This window comes from Psammomys obesus, unplaced genomic scaffold (assembly GCF_907164565.1).
Source record: "Psammomys obesus unplaced genomic scaffold, mPsaObe1.curated_primary_1811, whole genome shotgun sequence".
In the NCBI taxonomy this organism is placed as follows: domain Eukaryota; kingdom Metazoa; phylum Chordata; class Mammalia; order Rodentia; family Muridae; genus Psammomys; species Psammomys obesus.
In genome coordinates, this window is record NW_026596079.1 from 9,519,808 (window position 1) to 9,541,870 (window position 22,063).

A 22,063-nucleotide genomic window follows, 5' to 3' on the forward strand; every position below is an offset into this window, starting at 1 on the left:
CACACACACACACACACACACACACACACACACACACACACACACACTGCAGTGCTGACTGGTTTGATCCTGTGCAGGCTACCAGAGCTGTTCTGTTATGAATTCATGAATACTGTGGTCCTGCCATGTCCAGAAAACATTGTTCTCCCCTGGCCTTCATGAACTAAATCTCTTTGCAGTATTTTTCCCCCTCTTTTGCTACATTTTTCAACCTTTGAAGGGAGGAGGTGTAAGACAGATGTTGCATTTTGGTGTGATATAGATGAACACTCTATCGTCACTTATTCTCTATATTTTGACCAGTTGTAATTTTTATTATTATTATTATCAACCACCATCCAGTGCAAAAAGAAGTTTCTCTTATGGAGGCTGAATGGTGTACTAATCTACGAATATAAAACAATTATTTAGAAAGTAGTTTGATACTGTGTTTATTTAGTAAAATAATAGAAATAACTTCTCCCTTAGGGCCTGTGGCCTCCCTAGTCATGAATTCTTGGCCAGATGTGAGTTCTTATTTGTGAGTGGGCCCTAAATCCAATCAGAGAGTGATTGGTTACCTCTATAGCTGTGGTGGCACTATTGCACTGATGGCGAGTCATTCTTGTAGCTTAGGGAGGTAGGGGGCTGGGATTGTATTCCAGATTTGGACAAGCCATGGAGCTTTTTGGGCAGAGAACAGCACAGGAAGTGAAGAAAGCAGGAGTCTGGGGCTGGCTTCTGTTTTGTATTTGGGAACTAACCATTCAGGCTGTAGGCAATTCTATATCCTGGCAGAGGACATGAAACTTCTGAATCCGGAAAAAGGCCCAGCTGCATAATGGGAGAGCTATGCAGAGACAAAGCATGGACCTTGTGAACGGTTGCTATCTGCACTCATAGGGAAAGCCAGTTCACCCCATAATTCAGACTTTCAGGGTTTGATTATTCCTTTTCTTTACTGGGAATAATAATGTTTCATCTGAACTCCAGTGAGCAAGACACACATACTCGTACTCGTCCATGCTTGAAAATTTCAAAATATAGTTTTGATTTGCCTTTTGGTTTGTTCCCTGACAAAGGGAAAGATGGATCAAGAGAGGGAAGATGACAATGATTAAAAAAAAATGGAGTAAAGGGAAATAGATCTGTGCCTCATTTTACACAACCATACAGTGCCCCTCTGTCACATAGCTGTATCCCCTGTGGCCATCATAGTATTTTTGGAAAAGATTTGTACCTCAAATTGTCTAGTTGAGACATTATATAGAAGAGGTCTTGCAAAAAGCACTGACTGGCTAAGTCTGAGAGCCAGGTTCAGGCAGATATTTCTGGCCCCAACCTGTGTGTGTTTCCCCACACCTGGAACATCTGTGCCCTCCTACCTTCCAGCCCTGGCATCTCTCTGAGAGCCAAGGAGAGCAGCCAAACATTCCCACATCTGCCTCTCACCACTGGTGCTGGGAGGAGATAAAAGGACCCCTGTATACATTAAAACAAATGGAACCAGAACATGATGCTCTAAAAGTCTGCGCTCCCTTCTTAGAAGTCCTTTGATGGGCTACAAGAGATGCGCAGTCTAGTCCTCTCGCCCCTCCCCCGTACTCAGAACAGGCTGTAGGCTGGGGCCGGTGGCAATGTCTATATTAAATACTTACTTGCCAGCTGGCTGGGCAGCCTTCCACTGAACCTCCAACCATAAGTGATACTGGCTGAGGACACCTCCCTCCTTCATGCATGCTTGAAGGAGGGTATAGCACCTGTGGTCTCTTTAGGAGGTGCAGGACTGGGTGGGATGGCCTTCCCTTTTCCACGTGGACTCCCTGAGGCAGGAAGCTGCTGTGCCCCAAGAAGAGACCTGGCACAAGACCAGATCTGAGAGACAAAGCCCAGCAGAAAGAGCTTGGGCTCTGCAGTCACACTGCTTAGCCAGCCTTTTAGCTTAACTCTGACAAAATGTTCCACACTGCAGCAAGTGACTTCCCCCTTCTGGGCTTTACATTCCTAGTGTGTGAAGTGGACACATTGACAGGTTGGTTGGATGAAGCAGAATACAGATGTCAGAGCTCTGCTTGAAGCCTAGAAGGACATGGGGGCCAGAGAAGGGGCAGACAGGGTAACACCCTTCTGGAGGCCAAGGCCTGCATTTTCTCACTCTGTTCTAGTGGACTGTGAAGGTGTTGTTACATGTCTCCTGCATGGAGAAGGGTAGCAAGCAATGGCCCTACAGCTGACCTCGGACCTAGGAGCTGTTTTTTCTTAGTGAGTTTTGCCATGAAACCTGAAGCCCTATTGGCATGTAATGATTGATGAGGAAGTGCCTCTGTGACCACACATTGCACCAGGAATCCAACCAGTAGCATGGTGCTAACAGAGTGCCTCTGGCTCCCAGCATTTGGTATCCATCACAGGTATTGGCAGCATGACCAAGTGTCACGTCTGGCTGGGGGCTTGTCACTCACAACGTGGTAGTGAGTTATGTCCTCAAGCCCTTCCTGTCTCCATGTTTCCAGTAAACAACAACAAAAAAAATTAGCTCTGAGCCACAAAGCTGAAGTTCCCTGAGCCACTCAACAGAGCAGGCTATCTACTAAAGCAGCCAGGTCCCTGGGCTGTGAGCACAGGGCTGCATCACTGTGTTCAGGCTTTTCCAACAAGAGTACACATGGGAAACATTAACAGTAGCATCTCTCTCATAGCTGTTGTGCTCGTGTCTCCACAGGCTACTCTAGGCCCATGGTCCAGTAGGCTTCACTGTTTCCTGTTTGTTAGGCCTGTCTGCCCACACTGCCTGGTACACCACCCTCTATGTGTACTCCCCACGCCTCACCAGGGCTATCTGGCCTCTGCTGCTTTTTGAGTCTTCTGCTTCTGCAGTGCTGTCCCCGCACTTGTACTCCAGCCCAGTCTACCTCAGTCCTCCAAGAGGATTGCTCAGTAATCCCTTGCCAAGGGCAATGCTCCTCATGTCCTGAGTTTGGGAGGGAATGTCAACAGGCAACTTGGGTGTGGTGAACTGTCAAGTAGAAGGGTGGCTCTTTCTGATGAGCTTTTGTTCACCTCAGGGGATAGGCAGCTTCACTTAAGACTGCATTGCATGTCAAAGACAGCTCCTGTTCTCCTTACTAGTGAGCCCATTTGGAGACTGAGCTGCCATGCACTACATCTGTGCAGGGGTTCTAGGTTATCTCCAGGAATGGTCCTTGGTTGGAGTATCAGTCTCAGAAAAGACCTCTGGACCCAGATTTTTTTGGTTCCGTTGTTCTCCTTGTGTAGCTCCAGCTCTTTCTATCTCCCCCTTCTTCCATAAGATTCCCTGAACACTGCCCAAAGTTTGGCTATGAATCTCAGCATATGTTTTGATACCCTTCTGGGTAGAGTCTTTCAGAGGCCCTCTGTGATAGGCTCCTCTCTTGTTCCTCATTTTCACCTTCTTCCAATGTCTATCCTACTTGCCTTTCTGAATGAGGATTGAGCATCTTACCAAGGTCTTCCTTCATGCTTAGCTTCCTTAAGTGTACAGATTTTAGTATGATTATCCTATATTATATGTCTAATATCCACTTTTGAGTGAGTATATACCATGTGTGTCTTTCTGCTTCTGGGATACCTCACTCAGGATGATCTTTGTTAATTCCCACCATTTGCCTGCAAATTTCGTTTTTCTTGTTTTTTTTAATTGCTGAGTAGTAGTCCATTGTGTAAGTGTACCACAATTTCTGTATCCATTCCTCCATTGAGGGACAAAGTGGCTGGCTCTTTGATCACCTCCCCCTGAGGTAGGGGTCAGGGGCAGCATTACCAGGCAATAGTGAAAGACTTTGAAAAGCAGTCCTGATGAGACCTGATAGGCTAGGGTCAGATGGAAGGGGAGGAGGTCCTCCCTTATCAGTGGACTGGGGAAGAGGCATGGAAGGGGATGAGGGAGGAAAGGAAAGTGGGATTGGGAGGGGACCAGAGTGGGGGCTACAGCTGGGATACAAAGTGAATTAATAATAATAAATAAAAAATTATATTAAAAAAAGAGAGAGAATAGCAAGCTTACTGGCACATATCAGGGCATGAAACAGCATGCCCAAGGCAGGGTGGCCAGGCTTTTGCATAGTGGTCCTTGCAGGAGAGAAAGGAGTCCCCAGCTGCTATAACTACTGACTCTGGAGGCTTTCCAATGTTTCCCCACATTTGCAATTTCTGGATGAGGGACAGGAGAATCAACATACTAGGAGTGATTGCCATTTGGCTGATAAACACATGTGGCTCATCAGTGAGCTATATTAGGTTCTCAGACACAACACCCACTGAGAGTTGCAGTTCTGACCACCTAGAAGCTTCCTGTTAAACTAACACACTGCTCAGCTTGTGACAGACACTCAAGGGTGGAGACTGAAGAGATTTTGGAGAAGTAAGGAAAGAAAACCCCATTTTTAGCATGCCCAATAGAAGAGCTTTTTGAACACATGATCCAGGGGTCTTATCAGCATGGAAATCACAAGTATTCAGATGTAATCAGGCTCCTGCAGGCTAACCATGCAAATTTCACCTTTTGTTAGACTTAGTGGTCTTGAAACACATGCTTATATAAGTTTATTCAACTTTCCTTCCAGGAAGTCCAGAGACATTACTGAATGAAAACTGCTGCTTGCTTCCTGACAGCAGGAGACAAGGTCCCGGAGAACTTTTATAAATTCTGCAGTGCTGGGGTTGAACCCAGGGTCTTAGTATACTAAGTTCATCCTCTAACCCTGAGCTTTACTCCCAGTCCTGAATACCTCTTACCTCAGGTTTTCTGGAGGGAGACATGTTTCAAACTCTTACTAGCTAAAGCTCCCATAACAAGGCCCACAAGAGCTGCTCCAGTCCTCCTCAGAACACTTCTTTGTTCCTTAGTAACACACCATAGGAAGTGGGGTTCACAGGCTGGGCTCAGGACATCTGCATGTTCCTATCCATATTGAGAGGCCTGGGCACAAATGATTTGTACAGTGGACATGGAGCTCAAAAAGGACATCACTTACTTGTCCTGTGTTTAATAAAATCCAGGGAGAAGCACACCCCCGCCCCCCCCAAAAAAAAAAACCACTGCACACAGGGACATGCCTTAATCCTCCATATCAGGGGCTCTCACAGATGCCTGCTGGTGACTGTTGGGCTCTATACCATAGTCTGAGTGCCCATCCTGGACACACTAGAGGTAGTGCAAGCTTCTTCTAGAACTTTATCATGCCCTTGTAATCAGAATTAACATGTTCCTGTAAAAATGAAAGAACTGTGCAGAAAGGACCCTCTTTGAGTCACATGTCAGCTTTCTAAAGCTTAGCGCCCAGCAGCCTAGCTGCCACTTCTACTCACAAGAGCTCTTTAGACAGCTCCGGGAGCCTCTGGGGTCAGGTGGAGGTTCCTAAGCAGCCTTTCCCATGCAGTTCTTGCCACACCATCCAAATCAGGGATGCCAGGAAGGACTTGTGTGCCTGGATACCCAGACAGCAGGGTCCCTCAGGTTCCCACTACCGTTCTTCACTTCTCATGCTGTTAGCACATCGTCAGACTCAAAGCTGAGTGCCCTTCCATCCACATAAGAAGATTTGTGGACTTAAATTCCTTTTGTGCTGCTGAGTATATGAAAACATAACCTGACCACTCCCCATGTGACTCCCTCTAATCCTGGTTAATCAGGCTTCTCAGGGAGTCTCCAGACTGTGTCCCAAATCACTATTTCAAGGCAGTCTTTGCTCCTCATTGTTCCATCAAGAAACCCAGAAAGAGGGGGCAAGTAGGAGAGTCAGGAAAGAGACTTACGAGTATATCCAAGGATTCTCCTCTCTGCTGGCACCTCTTGGTCATTGGAGTGATGGAAGAGAGAGTGTGCAGGAAAGCTCAGGGAACCTGAGGCCCCAAAAGAGATAGGCTTCCTCAGTCTCTGATATGAGATAAAACTTCTCTTCAGCCATAATGTCAAGGGAGGGATGGAACAGGAAGTTGAGAAGTCACGTGTTTATCCAATGTAAGAAGTGCAGAGAGAACGAGAAGTAGAGTGACGCTATAAAGTCTTCAGGCCCACCCGCAGGATGTACTTCCTCCAGCTAGTCTCTGCCTTCTAAAGTTTCCATATCTTTCCCAAACGATGCCACCAACCAGGAACCAAGTATTAAAAGATGTAAGCCTATGAAAGATAGCTCTTATTCAAACCACTGCCTTCCACTTCCTCTCATAGGCCCATGGCCATATCATAATGCAGAATGCATTGAGTCTAACTTTAAAAGTCTCCATAATATTTAACAGTTTTAACACTGTTCTGTAGTACAAAATGCCTTCTGAAACTGAAAGCAATCTCTTGACTGTAACCCCCTATAAATGAAAAAACAAATTATATACTTCCAACATACAATTGTACAGAATATACATACCATTCCTTGGGTCGGGGTGAGTGGATAGAGGCACATGGAAAAATACTGGACTAAAACAAGACCCATCAAGGAAAACACCAGATCTTGTTGCTCAGTGTCTGGTATCTGGGTATTTTGTTCCCAAAGGATTTAGATAACCCAGCCTACTCCCCCAAGCTTTGCCCTTTGCCACATGTATCTCACTCCAATTGGTTTGATTCTCTGTATACAACTCTCCTCAACAGATGTTTCACAGCTGTGTCATTTCCAAAGTCTTGAGGTCTCCATAGCAACTCAGGCTACACTTTTATACTGTCATACAATGGCCTCCCAGGCTTCCCTGCCTCTCGAGGCTGTCTTCCAATTATAGAACCACACTCCTGTTACCAGTTTCTGTATGAGTTAATTTTCTTTGGCGTGATAAAATATCACAATCAAAAGTGACTTTCAGAAGAAAATTTATTTGACTTATGGTTCTGGGCTGGGGTAAGGGTCCTTAATGGCAGGGGAGGCATGGAAGCAGGTGGCCAGATCAAAACACTGAGAGATCACATCTTTATCTGCATGCAGGAAGCAGAGAGCAAATTGGAAGTGGAGCGATACTATAAACCCTCAAAGTCTATCTACTGATATACTTCCTCCAGCAAACATCAACCTCCTAAAGGTTCTATAACTTTCCTATAATAGTGCCACCAACTGGAACCCAAGTATTCAAATACCTGATCCATTTTTTTGTTTTTGTTTTTTGGGGGGTTTTTTTTGTTTTTTAATTTTTTATTTAACTTTTATTAATTACACTTTATTCATCTTGTATCCCCCCATAAGCCCCTCCCTCCTCCCTTCCCGGTCCCACCCTCCCCCCCTTTCTGCATGCATGCCCCTCCCCAAGTCCACTGATAGGGGAGGTCCTCCTCTCCTTCTTTCTGATCTTAGTCTATCAGTTCTCATCAAAAGTGGCTGCATTGTCAGGGTTCTAGGTTATCTCCATGAATAGTCCTTGGTTGGAGAATGAGTCTCTGGAAAGTTCCCTCTGTTCAAATTTTCTTCTTCTGTTGCTCTCCTTGTGGGGTTCCTGTCCTTCACTTTTTGATCCCAGCCATCATTAGACAGTTTGGTTTTGCTCACAGTTGGAGGGTGCAGTTCACCCTGGCAGGGGCGGTACCGTAGGAGGATAGTGGAATGGTTGAGCACATTGCCTCCACGGTTAGGAAGCAGGGAGTGATGGCTGCTAGTGCTCAGCCGACTTTCTCCTTCTGATTACGGCCAGTCTGATGTCACCTATATTCAGGATAAGCCTTCCTAGCTCAGTTACCTTTCTAGACAACCTCTTTCATATAAATCCTTTAAAAAAAACTACTTATTTATTTATGTGTGTGCATATATGCATGCACATGCACTCATGTACAGGTGCCTGTAGAGGTCAGAAGTGGGCATAGGGATATCTTCAGGGAGAAAGCTAGTCACCTAGCTTCAGTATCAAGAAGCCCTGAGTAGTCCTCAGCTACAGGTTATGGATGGTACAGGAGCTGGGGCAAGCTGCATTTCCCACCACAGCTGAGCCCCATGCAAGAGCTCACTGTGACTCACTGGGTCATGGGTTCTTCAAATGAAGGATTAAAGCAGAAGTGAAACACACCCCTGCGTGAGAATACAGAAACCCCAAATCCTACTCAAAGGACACAATTTTCAGGGCCAGCATCTTCATCCTGGAATTTCTTGCTTAGCACAGAGTAGATGTGCCAGAGACAAGAAGGGAAGGGGGCAGGGGTAGGCTTTTCATTCCTAAATCTGAGAAAGAAGCATATTTGACAAGGAGGCTCCATATTCAAATTCATAGTCCATTCCCTTGGTGTGTGAACTCGGTCAGAGGCTTGTCCAGTGAGTCTTGGTCACATCACCTGTGCGTTGGGGGTGGAGATAACTGCCTGTTAGGTGCTGGGAAGTTCTGCTCTTACTTTCTATAGCACCTTAAAAAAGTGATGGCTCTGCCTTAAAGAGCAGACCTGGGCTCAGAGAGGTACACTGAATTACACAGGATCTCTCAGCTAGGAAAGATAGGCCTAGCTGACCACAAAGGCTGTGTTCTACTCATAACCTGGTGCACAGGGCTGCTCGGAGCTCTAACAGGTAGCCGATGGGACCCTGAATTTAAAGTACAAAGAACAGGTTGGCTCCATCCAACACTAGGGCCCATATCACTGCCTCTCCTAGTGGGTGTTAATCTCACAGGCTTCAAAGGGCAAGTGCATCTCTATTCCCAAGCATGGGGACAAGGAATCGGAGGGACAGGCAAGTGGAAAGTGGGAGCAGAGCCATTGTGAGAGAGGCCCTGGGGAGTGAAAACTAGCTTGCACGCATGCATACATGCACACACCATGTATTAGTTAGCACCCCTTTTCCCCAGGCCCTCAGAAAGCACTGAAGGGACAGCTGCCACCACTTGGAGAAACTGAGACAGGGTATCCCTGGTTTGTATTCTTTGATGTCTGGTGTCATTTGGTCCTTCAAATGGCATTTCCCTTGAGACAGCCCAGCCATCTTGTTGGGGTACATTTGACAGAAGAAGCATTTGGGATTCAAGAAGAGAAACAGCCATGACTCATGTAGTACATACACTCAGTGGTCCCAGCTGGTCAGCTTTACTCCAGCCATTCTCTCCTGAGAGCCTGGAGGAGCACTCTTCTTTTCTCTGGATTCAGGAAGCAAGGACAAAAGGGGTGAAGTGCCTGGCCCACAACACACAGGACCTACATGGTATGCTGTCTGTGACTGTTTGGACTCTGGTGCTGTTGACCAGGATCCACTGAAAAGCTTTCACAACAAGAGTAGGTGGCGCCGAGTACCCTCTTGCTAGGACAGGGCTTGAGAGCACTTTGAGGAAGGCTCTCTCTTCTCTATAGCAGTTCCACTGGCCTGCGTCTTCCTCTCTAGTTTCTGATTCTGTCATATGAAGCCAGTGAGCCAGAACACAGGCCTGGAAAGGATCTGCTTCTCAGTGATGAGGAAAACAAGATTTGTCCAGAAGTCACTGGGCCATGAGTCAGGGCTATTGTGAAAAGAATGTTGAACACAGAGATTAGAAAACACTGGGCACAGCAGGGGCTGTTGAGGCTTTAGTTGCTACTTTGCCCCTTCCTGTCCAGCTACCTGCTCAGGTCTATAGAGAAGGGAGATACACTGGCTCTCACTGGAGCCTCGCTGTCTGACACAGAGAGGGTCTAACTCAAGACCCTTTCTTTCTAACCAAGAATGGCTGCAGAGCAAAGAACTCAGGATAAAAACAGCCTAGGCCTGGAGGGTGGGAATCCCTGAGAGGTGAGGGATGAAGGAGGGTAAAGATGAACAATAAAGTGGAGATGAATCTGCCCACCTCCTGCATGAGGTGGGTGCTAACTCCCAGGAGGCAGAGTCGAGAACAGCAAGGAGCCAAATGGAGACATGATTGAAAGGCTAGAGAGATGGATCAAGTTCATGAGACACTGATTCCAACACTGAGAAGTTCTACCCATAGCAAAGGAAACCATGGGGAAAAGGACTTAGATTCTGAGCCATTTTTCCTCATTGGAGGCATTTGCTCGTGAGTAAATTGTACAGGTTCATAGTTTAAGAAGCATGAAACAGCAATTGAGAAACTAAAACGCTGAGCTTTAAGCTCTAGCCATTGTACTAGCTACCCCCCCTTTTTTTCTAATGACTGACAGCATACCAACCAGGAACAACCTTGAGGGAGGTTGGATCTACTTTGACTTATGATTTCAGAGTGTATCAGTTCATGATGGAAGGTAAAGCATGTCAGGCTGACTACTTGTGTCTGTAGCCGGGGGGTCGGGAGAGTTACATAGCAATGACATACTCTTGGTGGATGGGGAGGCAATGTTCAGGCTAGAAGCAAGAAACACAGACAAATGATATCAAACCCCCTGTAGCCTACAGGGAGCCTGAGAGGCATATGACAGAAGTGTGGAGAGAAAAGCAGTTTCCATAGCAAGGTCACCAAGTTTCATCTTTCTTTCTTCCTCCTTTCTATACAGATGTTCAGCAACCTCTGTACCTTCCAGATGTCCTTTAAGTCCCCATTCCTGGTAACAGCCTAGAAGACACAAAGCTCTAGTTAAGGATTCTCTTGAGCCACACTTTCTGGGTGGCCGAGAAGCCTCACATCCATCGTGCACCAAGACCCTTTTTCAGGACGTCCTGGGGTTCACCCAGGCTAAGGATTAACTAAGTAACCTTGATCCCTTTTGAGTGGGGGAGAACATTGCTCTTTCCGGGCTTCCCTAACTTGTCATCAAGCCACATTCTTGACTTTGTTTGGGGTTGCAGAAGAGGGAGACCACACCGTTTACTAAGAGGAATACAATACAGCCAAGACCGCATCGCACAGACTGCCCTCAGTGTGCCACACACAGATGTCCAGAGCACAGATGTAAGTGTATCTCTCGACAGACTGAAGATTGCCCTGGCTGCCACTGAGGCCTCCCTGCAGAATCCCTTTCCTGCCTCCTGGTACTGCATCTCTGGGATTTCTCTCGTGTTTCTATTCAGCCCTAGCCAGGCTCTCCTCTCTTCCACCCTCCCATCAACACAGAGGTCCCAGCACAAGATAGAGATGATGAACATGAGGAAGAGGACCCTCAAGTGGATCACCTTCTTTCTGCTCTTCATCTTCCTCACTTCCTTTGTCCTGAACTACTCAAGCACGGGAGTGCCCGCTGCCTGGTTCTCCAAGCAGATGGTCCAGGAACTCTCACAGAACTTCCGAAAGTTCATCAAGTCACAACCGTGTACCTGCGCACACTGCATCAGCCAGGGCAAGGTCTCGTACTGGTTTGATCAGCGCTTCAACAAGACCATGCAGCCACTGCTGACAGCCCAAAATGCTCTGATGGAGGAGGACACATACCAGTGGTGGCTGGTAAGCAGAATAGGGTCCGGGGATGGGGTTGGGGGTGGGGAAGACCTGAGGACCCTTTGCCAAGCACCTGGTTGTATTCAGAGCATCATTTTTCTCTCAGTCTTCCCTTCACTCAGCAACTATTTGTTGAGCATCTATTATGTATATGTCACAGAAAAACTCTACTGCTTTTCCTTCCTACCGCTTCCATAACAGAGCACCATGCGCCTGGTGGCTTAGGACTTCAGAAGTGATCACACATCACCGTCCTGGAGGACAAGAGTCCACCCCCACCATGCCTCTCTCCTGCTACTGCTGCTGCTCACCACTTGTGGCACCCCTTGACCCATGTCTGTAGCACCCAGTCTCTGTGCCCCCCTTTCCAAGGTTTCCCTGTGTCTCTGATGTCTGCTCTTGGGAAGGGTGTATAGCCTTGGCTCTAGAGTGTACATGGAATCCAGGCTGGTCTTACCTGCCAGCAGTAGCAAAACTAGATCTTAGTGGGTGATGCAAATAAGGAATGCAGTAAAGACAGTTCTCTGGGTCTGGGGATTGGCCTTGACCCCTTCTTATGTGCCCAAAGGTCAGCTAAAGTCCTGGTCTCACACATAGTAGGTGCCCAGAGGGTACATATAGAATGAATAAATGAGCTTTCTTCCTGTCTTTGGTCTTGAGAAAGGGGTGGCTGTCACTAACCACCTATGCCTTCACACTTAGCTGGGTCTGATGGACAGGGAGCCAACCTGCCCAGACAGTGGAGCCAAGCTGGCTATTCATTCTGTTTTCTGCCCCAGAGGCTCCAGCGGGAGAGGAAGCCCAGCAACCTGAGTGACACCATCAAGGAACTGTTCCGTGTGGTACCCGGGAATGTGGACCCCATGCTGGACAAGAGGTCGGTTGGTTGCCGACGCTGTGCAGTCGTGGGCAACTCTGGTAACCTGAAGGACTCTTCGTATGGACCTGAGATTGACAGTCATGACTTTGTTCTGAGGTAAGCATTAGTTCCTCAGTCAACCCGAGTCTAGAGAGCCTCAGGGATGGGTGGAACACCTTGGCTCAGCTCAGAAGGCCAAGGTTCAAGGCCTGGGGCCCCAGTACTGACCGACCTCTGAGTCTCAGTCTCTTCATCTTTCTCTAGCGAGGTGGCATCCAATAAGGAAGCTTTTGCTAGAGATTTTCAATGTGCTGGGGACTTTGTACCAAAGGCCTGTTGAGTGGGCAAAACTCACTTGAAGCTTCTGTTTCTATGGCTCAAATCCACCCCCAGCTTTCGATCTGGACCATGATCCAGAAGCTTTTAATGTCAACTTTGCTTCCTTTGTCCCCAAGTGAAATTGGCATCTCAGGAAAAAGCACCACGCCTTCCTGGAGTTTTTCATAGTCCCTACTCAGAAGTGTTCTGGGACAGAGAGCATAATTAGAGGTGGGACTCAGCATCCCCCCAGATAACTTCTAGATTGTAGAGGGTTCTAAAACCTAGAATAACCTTGTTTCTGTGTCTTTGACTTGATGTCCATAGGCCCCTTTCCTGGCTTTCAGTGTAGTTAGTATCCTACAGGAATGACCATGATAAGAAGCAGAGTCAGGTTCAGGGTCAGGCAGCCCTGTGTTTAAAGCTGTGTAGTTTGATAGACAGCTTGTCTGAGCTCGGGATAATAAAAAGGGCATACCTACTAGGTGCAGTTACCCATGGCACAGGTGGTCGATGTAGGAGAGCAAGACCCATCCAACTTGCTTTCATAATAAATAAATAAATAAATAAATACCTACATACATAAATCAGACAGACAGCCTTGGCCTCTGTTTTGCTGAGATAGACATGGAATTTGACCTTGTGCATTCTAGGCAAGCTGCCTTTCCCTGACTGAATTGCTTCCCACAATTCCAAATGAGTTGCTCGGGCTGGCCTTGAACTTGCCATCCTCCAGGCTTAGCCTCCCAAGTAGCTGGGATTTTAGACCTGCTCTCCCAGGACTATCTGGCCTGTGTCTATAATGTTCCCATTGTGCATGTGAAGAAACTGAAGCCTAGGGGACAAAGGAGTTCACCTGTGACTACCACACGGGTGCCTCCAACTCCAGCATCCTTGTCATGTGTCCTGTTCTTCTCCCCTCACAGGATGAACAGGGCACCCACGGTGGGCTTTGAGGCAGATGTTGGGAGGAGGACCACCCATCACCTTGTGTATCCTGAAAGTTTCCGGGAGCTGGGAGAGAATGTCAGCATGGTCCTGGTCCCCTTCAAGACCACCGACCTCCAGTGGGTGGTCAGTGCCACCACTACGGGAACCATCACTCAGTGAGTTTCTCTAGTGTCTACCCTGTGGCCCTCTGTCTCCTACCACGGCTCACTCCTGCTGGGATGTGTCTTAGGATGTCATTTCCCCATGCCTCCTGGTACATATGTGACCGCTCCTGCCACCTCCCTGATTGGTCCTACCTTACTGGTGACGTCCCGTCCCCTCCTAGCACTGGTACCCCAAAGTTATACTACTTATGTTTTAGACTCTGTGGTTTGCTCCCCCAACCTCTCTGGAAAGTACTCAGCGTGTGGTAGCGCCATGCTAATCCTCAGGGCTGAATACCCTTGTTGTGGTAGTTCCATGTCCATCCTTAGTGCTGAGAACCCTTTGCTAGTAGACTGCAGCATAGAACTGGCAGGGGCTGCTGAGCACATACTTTGTAGATAAGTCAACATTGGCTCTCCGGGAGTAAGTGCTGCCATCTGCTCCCCAGGCATGGCGCCTATCATTTGAAACTTGGCATCTCGTCTGGTCCTCACAGCACAGCTTCTCATTAGCTCTGGCCTCCAGGGAGCAACCATGGCTGGGCCAAACCACTTGCCCAACACTGAACTTGACCCAGAGCCCATGCAACCATCTGGGTCTAATTCCTCAGTCCCTGACTTTTCTCGAAGGGGAGTGGCTTTCATTTCCAGATGTCCACATAACTCCTAGTCCTAACTCAGGTCTCTCAGGAGCAGAGCCAAGAACTGCGGGTTCCAGGAACTCTGAGCCTCCAGGGGACAGAGTGTGAGGGAAGGGCTCAGCAAGAGGTTGGGCCGGGCAGCTGGCTCAAGGTGGTCCCCTGGTAACCCAGCCACACAGAAAGCCAAAATTGAACCAATACATTTCATTTGGTAGCAGATTTTACACCTTGATGCCGCAGCCCATGTCTGCTCATGTGAGCTGGAGACTGCCATAAGTCACCCCTATCAGTTCGCCAGCACCAGCCTGAGCCCTGCTAATTGGGCACAGAGGGAGACAAATATCACTAGGCTCCTGAAAGGCTGTGCTTCTGCCGAGTCCCCATTCTGGCTTGTCTAACCATAGGACATTCTCAAATCAGCCGAGGCGCCCTCTGGTGTCACTCTGCAGCTGCTGTAGAAGGAGCTATGCTGGGCAGGAAGGTGGCATCTGAGAGCCTAAGCCTCCTTACCGTTGTCATTCTGGCTGTGTCACGCCCCAGCTTCCGGTCCCTTTCCACATTAAATCCCTCCTCTTTCCCATCCGCAGCACTTATGTACCCGTGCCTCCGAAGATCAAAGTGAAACAGGAGAAGGTAAGAGGGAGTTTGGGAACTTGTAACTTGGCTGTGATTTCTTTTCCAAAATTTTGGGCTGTGATGACCAAGTTACACCCGGTGCCCAGACCCCGTCCTGGTGCGGTTGCTGGCACCTGTGGAGCCTCACTGCTAAGGTCAGGTCCCCAAAGTGGGCCACTGGAACAGCACTATCATCTGAGAGGTTGTCATAGAGTGACTCTTTAGGAGTACCCAAACATACTACAGCCAAGCCAGGGTAGCACCCAGTCATCCAACTCTTGCAACACCTACAGTGTCAGAGAAATGTAGGCTGAGGCTTTTTTATGGTTCCCGGGAGCTTCTCAAAGCCAGACTCACCTCTTTTTCTTCACACCCCATTATTTCTAGTAGGCCCCTGTACTGCACCGACCCAGACTTCGGCAAAAGCAAGAAGGTGTGTGAAAAAGCCACCATACTGGATTTTTGTATATACTGTTGTACTTCAGTAGGCTCAGGGGGGCCAGTAACTTGTCCAGGGATATAGTCTAGATCATGCTAGGGCTGGATGAAGTACCCCTGTACTTGCATCATGTTCTCCTTTGGCCTTGGACATCACAATCCCAGAAAAAAAGCCACAGGCATCTTGTTGGATGGGTCTCTTTGCTAAGACCCTAATTCCCTGAAGCAAAGCTGAGAAGACAAGATCCCTCCAGAGACCTATAAACCAATCATTTCAGCCCTTCCCTAAGGGACAGTGTAAGGCTGCCTAGCCCTTTCTTTGCTGCTTCCAAAGTCTCCTTCACTGTCCCCAAGGGAAGGGATGAGGCCAATGCCATGCCTGGCACAGGCAGACAACCTAGCTGTGTAACACTGAATGTGTTGCTTAGCCTCTCTGAGCCTTGGTGTCTTCACATCAAGAAAGGAAAGCCAAAGTATATAGTTCACCTCAGGTCAGAGATCCCAGCCAATGCCAGGCAGAACAGGTGGCCCATGGGTATGTTTTTACTGCAGTGAGACGGTCATGATCCATCCTCACACTTCTTGGAGCACTTCTGGAGCTTTGGGTCATACTCCCTGCCACAATAGGATTTTCATTTTAACAGCCTTGTCTCCTCAAAGCTTCCTTCAGTACTATGAAGCTGTTTCATGCTGATTCTTGCCTGTGAGCCATGACACTCTTCAGCCCTACCTTTCAACAATGCAGGCTATCTATAGCATCCCCAGCACTAAGTCCATAAATGCAAGGGTGTTTGTCAGAGCCCTTCATTACCACGTTCTTATGGCCACAGGAGTATAGCACCCACTAGATGCTCTGTGTCTTTTTCTGGCTATACTCTCCCAGTCCATTCTCCCTGCAGATCCTGATCTACCACCCAGCCTTCATCAAGTACGTCTTTGACAGCTGGCTTCAGGGCCACGGGCGGTACCCATCAACTGGCATCCTCTCAGTCATCTTCTCCATTCATGTCTGTGATGAGGTAAGCCAGCCTACCTTCCTGCAGGTTGCAGGGACAAGGGCTACCACTCATGTATCCAGGGTCGTCTAGGGTAGGGGAGAGGACAGAAGACAGTTTCCAACCATGTCTCTCTCTGGGTCTCTGACACATGTCTCACCAGGCATGTGTAAGAGTGGCAACAGAATGATATCATTCTCAAGAGCAGGATTTCTAAAACATTCCAGTGAGGGTGGCTAGGCCCCGCTTCAACTCAAAAATGAAGAAGCAGGCTCTAAACAGCTTAGACAGAGAGTTACCACCCCCATGTTAGGGCCACCCAGGGAACCACACGCTGACCCTCTTCATCAGACTTTCTAGGAAATCAACCAGGCCTATGGGACTTCCACTAACCATCATCTGTGAGATCCAGAGTGGGACTTCAGAGGCACTGTTCCCATCTCTTATCTCCAATCTCACCCAACGATCCCTGCCCCAAGGCAAGTCTGTGCTGTCCATGCTCTGTTGTGCACAACCCTCTCTAGCTCCAATCTATACCCTACCACACAGCTAGATGGTATATCTGAGTCACTCATTTAATGCTCATCTGAATGACTCCTTATTGGTCACCATCTACTCAACTTGGATGTCTGCTGCTTGAAAGAGCCTCCTATCACCTTGGGTCTATGGCCTCTCCTCGGTGCTCTGGGAGCCCTGAATTTAACCCATGTCTCTCTAAGTGACATTCTATCCATGAATGCCATAAGTTGTAAAGGTTGAAACCTGATGGGTAGTGTCCCTAATGTCCCCAGTACCTGCCAGATGCCAACTGAGGAAAGTAGGCCTTGTTAACGCGTTAGCTCCACAATAAGTAGCCAGTGGTGTTTTTCATGTGTGTGCGGGCTCCAGCCTCAGATGTTGGCCTCAAAAGGAAAGTTTTAGAACTTGTCCCCCAACTTCTGTGTTCATGCCTCTTAGCATCCTTTCCAGATGAGGAATTGAGGTTCTGCAATGATTTGATGAATCAAGAGTCAGCTTGGGTGAGGGATGGTTTGCCTACCTTCCACGTCCCTTTTCCCCACCTTCTCTTCAGGACTCCTTGGGAATCCAGTGGAGGCCCTGCCTCCTTCAGGACCACCTACCTGAGGTCATCCCAAGGTGCCTTTTGGCTGGAGTCAAACTTGAGCCTTACTTGGCTTGCTTTGCCTTTCTGAAGAAGGTTTCTCTGAATCATGGATATTTACCATAAAATGTCAGAGACAACCACAGACTACATTTCCTGCTTCCTTCACCCCCTTTACTATGGTCATACTATCTGGGTCTTACCTTGGCTTTACCCCACAGGTGGACTTGTATGGCTTTGGGGCAGACAGCAAAGGAAATTGGCACCATTACTGGGAAAACAACCCATCAGCGGGTGCATTCCGAAAGACAGGGGTTCACGACGGCGACTTCGAGTACAATGTCACAGCTACCCTGGCAGCCATCAACAAAATCCGCATCTTCAAGGGGAGATGATGCTGCGACCAATTAAGGATGGACACAACACAACACACCTCTCAACTTGCAGCCCCAGCATCTCACTGGAGCCAGTCTGTTCCAGAAGCTTCCAGGGCTGAACTTAGGGTGTTCCCAGGCTTTCTGGAAGCCTCCTGCACCCTCATTTTGGTTGCATCTATTTAGCAAAGTTGTCTAACTTTCCCAGGGTATGGAGCAAGTCTCAGGCCCATCTAAGATGGGAGCACTTCTCCACTGCTATCCCCTAGCAGGGGGAAAGTGAGCAGATATTAATGACAATCTAACCTCCAAACAATGACAGTTATTTTGTCTTGTGGGTTAGAGGGTGGGGATGGGGAAAATAAATCCTGAAGATCCCTGTGTTCAAAGGTAGACATTTCCAGGAAGTCATAAAGAGGTTGCCACTGAACTATGGGCCTTGTGCTCAACTCAGACTTAAGCTGGAATGTTTAGGGCAGTCATTTCCAGAGCAGAGCCACAATGGGCTACACCAGCACTGGGGCAAGATACTGTTCTCTTTTGCATGAAGCCTGGTCTGTCACTTGATATGACATCCCCTTTCTTCAAAAAGCTGGGTAAAGCTTCTGACTCCAGAGGTCTTCTGTAGAAACCTGGTCATGTGTTGCTGACAGGAGTGCAGCCCTCGTGACCATTATGTGTGATCCCCCTCCACAGTGATATTGATGGACAGAACAGGTCTGAGTACTTCCACGTGCCTTTGAACTTGAGAAAGAAATGCATGCGTTGGCTGACATGAAGCAAAATCCCCAAATGGAGAAAGGGGACCTCCACCAGCACCACACTTTGCTGCATAGCTCAGAATCTCTTTTCCGATGATACATCATACCACTCAGAGTATACCAGGCATGGGATGTGTGCTCACTTCTAGTTCCTCAGACTGGTGGCTTCAGGACTGCTAACAACCAGCATCCTCCCCTGGGTCCTGAGCCAAGTCTCTAGCAGACACCATCCTGGAGTCCTTTGGGATTACAGTGGGGACATTCTAGGACTACAACTGAAAACTGAAATGCATGTACCTCCTCTCAGTCCTGCTTGCTCTCCTCACCTCCCTCGACAGAAACCCTAATTATTTATTGCTTTGTTAAGTCAGCTGACCCTGTGCACACTCTTCCCCATTGCTGCTCACAGAACTTTTGTTGCTTTGCCTGGCTTGTGGGAGCAGGAACGGAAAGGAAAGGCTCTATGCATCCTGGATGTGTGTGTTGAGACAGCTGCACTGGGGGCTTGCTGGTAGGCAGATCCTATGGCACTGACAATCCTTTGTAGAATTCATGTCACCGCCTTTCTAGTACAACTGCCTTGTTTTCTTCCTCATTGCAGAAGGGAAGCACACAGGCTGGGACCTCTCATCCCACTGCTGACTCTTTGGTGAGGGAATTGAAACAAGGGAAAACAGGCACATGGCAGTAACTGTCACCCCTTTACAGATGTTCGATAAGAAAAACCTCTGTTTCTGTTGAAAGTGTTCCTTAAAGACCACTGCACCTTCATCAAGGCTGAATATGGGAGAGGTATCTTGAGGGTTGGGAGAGCTCCCCCTGCTCAGGTTCCCCTCTGCAAGAAAGAGCTCAGGGGCCACACTCAGCTTTGGGCCATTCACAAGCATCACCAAAGAACAGATAACAAAATTGCCTTTTTCCAGGAGTCTCTCCTGTGAGTGGCTTTGGTGTAGCTTTTGTTCAATTCTCAGGCTCAAAATTCAGGCTTTTAATGAGGGAACAGCATTTTTCACTTTTAAAATCGCTTTGACATAATATTCTTGGCTGAAAAATCTGGACTCCTGTGAGGTCCTTGCTCTGGAGAAGCATTCTCAAAGGTCCGAGTGTGAGGAACTTAGCAGATGTTTGTGAGTCAGAAGGCCAATCCCTAGGACAAGTCAAAATTAGTGGACATCGGCATAGGGGTAGCAGTTCAGGTGTAGCTGGGTTTTGCTGCATGAGAACAAGTGCCTGCAGTGAGAGCGTAGCCATTTCTAGCTGAGTGCTGCTCAGGAAGCTCCTCTGGTCTTCCCTCCCTCTCTGCCTTCCTCTGCCCCTCCCTCTGTCCCTCCTCCAGCCAAGGAGCCAGCATTTCTCCTTCCATAACCCCCATCCTTCCTGTATTTCACTGGCTGAGCAGGGGCTTCTTAACTGAATAAAACAAAGTCAGTTTTGGCCAGAATTAAGTGCATCAATTAGTTTAAGGTGATTGAAGCTTTCTTCAAGAATGGGTGGCTGAGAATAAGAAGGGTCTTTCCCAAAGACACTAGTATGACTGCCGACAAAAGAGTTGGCCTGAGCTTCAGGGAGAGAGCAAAGGGCTGGCTTTCAGGGCACCAGAAGCTGCTAAGTCCAAGAGAATGAGGGGCTGTCTCAAGAGAACCCCAGAATACTAAACTGCAGGTGATGTTTCTTGTATTGGTGGCAGGCTTCCCGGGCCCTCAGGCACTGTTAGGGAAGAGGGAGAAGCAGATCTGTAGCCTTTAGTTCCTGCAAGAGGCAAGCTGGAGAGAAAAATCTGAAGTCTGGTGCCTTTAGGTTGGCTTTTAGGCAGCCAATAAACCACATGGGCAGAGCTAGTGGAACAGACTCAAGAAAGTGATAGACTAGGGAGGCCAGCAACTAGCTAGGGCTGTGAAGGTCTGGAGATTGCTTTAGGGGAAAAGACCATAGAGCACAGGTCATGCCGCAGTGTTCATCATGGCCACATGGGGTCGCTAGCGGCTCGTTGCACCTCCTGGGAATGAGGCCTCAGTGGCTGTTGAGAACCCAGAGGTTGGTTTTAAGGGTGCCCTTCAAAGTAACTCCTGACATGCAGGGTAGGGGAGGCCCTGGGTGCTTCACCAGAGGATACAGTGACGGCTGTATACACTCAGGAGATGACAGCTAGAGCCACGGGTTCCACCAGAGATAGCCAGGTGGCTATGAGGTGAGAAAGACTGGCCCTGTGCTACGTAGCCACCATGGCCTGGCTAGCCAGTTTTGAGATGGCATCAGCCTCTCCCTTGTTTGTCACCCTCTCCTGTGCCCCAGGTGCTACCTAATACCTGTAAGAAACACAGAGGGTGAAGAAAGAAAGCAGAGACCAGCAGAGCAGCGCCCCATGCCTTCAGCCTCAGAATATAGTGACTGCATTATTACCCAAACAGTATGTAGGCAGGCCCATCCTGGAGCTTGCTTCCGCCTGCTGGTTTCCTTCCATTTAGGGAAGGACCCCATCTTTACCTCCCTGACCTCTCTGCTCACTTAGCTTTTACCTTGGTTCCTCCTGCCCAGGGTCAGCCAATGGCACCTGCTTTAACTCCTAACCTGAATCTTGTTCACCAGGTGAGCACGGATGGACATGGGTCTTGCCTGCACCCCCATACCGTGCATAATTACCTAACCCTTTCCTCAGAGCCTGGTAGAGGATCCCTCCTGGACCTCCAGACCCCTGCACAATCACTTTAGCCCTTTCCGAGGTCCCCTTCAGAGCCAAAGTTCTCCAAGCACTTTTCCCCCAAAAGCTTCTCCTTCCCTGTCTCCTGTGCCCCCAGTGTTGCCCACTTAAACTTTGCTTTCTTCTGCCCACATGTCATTATCTTCCTGATCGGTCTGAATGTGTTCCCAATGATGTTAGTGAGTCTGCCTTTCTCAGCCCCTGCTCTGTTTTATTTATTGTTGAATATTTTCAATGATCCGAATCAAAGTGAATAAAAAGAGCTATTTTATTGTTTGGGTGTGTTCGGAGTTCTGCTTTGGTGAAGTTTCTATTCAAGGGGTCTGTTCAGTCCTGAAATGGCTGGATGCGTCATCTCCTAGGATCCCCTGGGAAGTTGTGCTCCCCACTGGGAGGGGGCTCAGGAGACAGAGTGGAGCCATTCCCTGATGTGTGACTGTGGTGAGTTACCTAACCTCCCTGAACCTCTACTCCAGTTCATCTGATGGACTTGACCTTGCCAATCTTCAGAGGGGGCCGAAATCAGAAACAAAACATCCCAGGAGGTGCAAACGGACCCAGAGCCAGTGGCTCTGATGTTGACTGGCTGCGGCCCAGTGTACACAGAGAAGACCGCCACACCCTGGGAGGAACACAGGCCAGGTCTGAATGACACAACCACGCTTGCTTAGATTTTTAAAGAAATATTTCCGGAAGCCTTATGTTGGAACTTTGCCATGCACCACTGTCGTGTGCCTGTGAACCTTCCCTGATGATTGGCACAGCACTTTATAGTTTATATGCCACCTTGCTTGCCCTGGTTGGTCTTCTAACACGGCTCACCACAGGTGGTGAGCAGGAGAAGGCAATGGTGGGCGTAGATTCCTGGTCCATCCTGCTGCCCCACCACTGAATTCA

The 22,063-nt window shown here is 48.4% G+C and overlaps 1 protein-coding gene across 2 annotated transcripts in view; it reads left to right on the forward strand.

Moving 5' to 3' along the window:
* Positions 1 to 21,442, forward strand: part of St3gal1 (ST3 beta-galactoside alpha-2,3-sialyltransferase 1) — a 69,501-nt gene extending 48,059 nt beyond the window's left edge. For both annotated transcript variants that reach the window (XM_055626519.1, XM_055626517.1), the window contains 6 exons: positions 10,686 to 11,277; positions 12,051 to 12,247; positions 13,375 to 13,554; positions 14,771 to 14,816; positions 16,136 to 16,255; positions 17,555 to 21,442. In XM_055626519.1, coding sequence (XP_055482494.1) covers positions 10,686 to 11,277; positions 12,051 to 12,247; positions 13,375 to 13,554; positions 14,771 to 14,816; positions 16,136 to 16,255; positions 17,555 to 17,728 — 1,309 coding nt within the window. In that variant the 3' untranslated portion in view covers positions 17,729 to 21,442. The remainder of the gene's footprint in view (positions 1 to 10,685; positions 11,278 to 12,050; positions 12,248 to 13,374; positions 13,555 to 14,770; positions 14,817 to 16,135; positions 16,256 to 17,554) is intronic.
* The last annotated feature ends 621 nt before the right edge of the window (positions 21,443 to 22,063 follow it).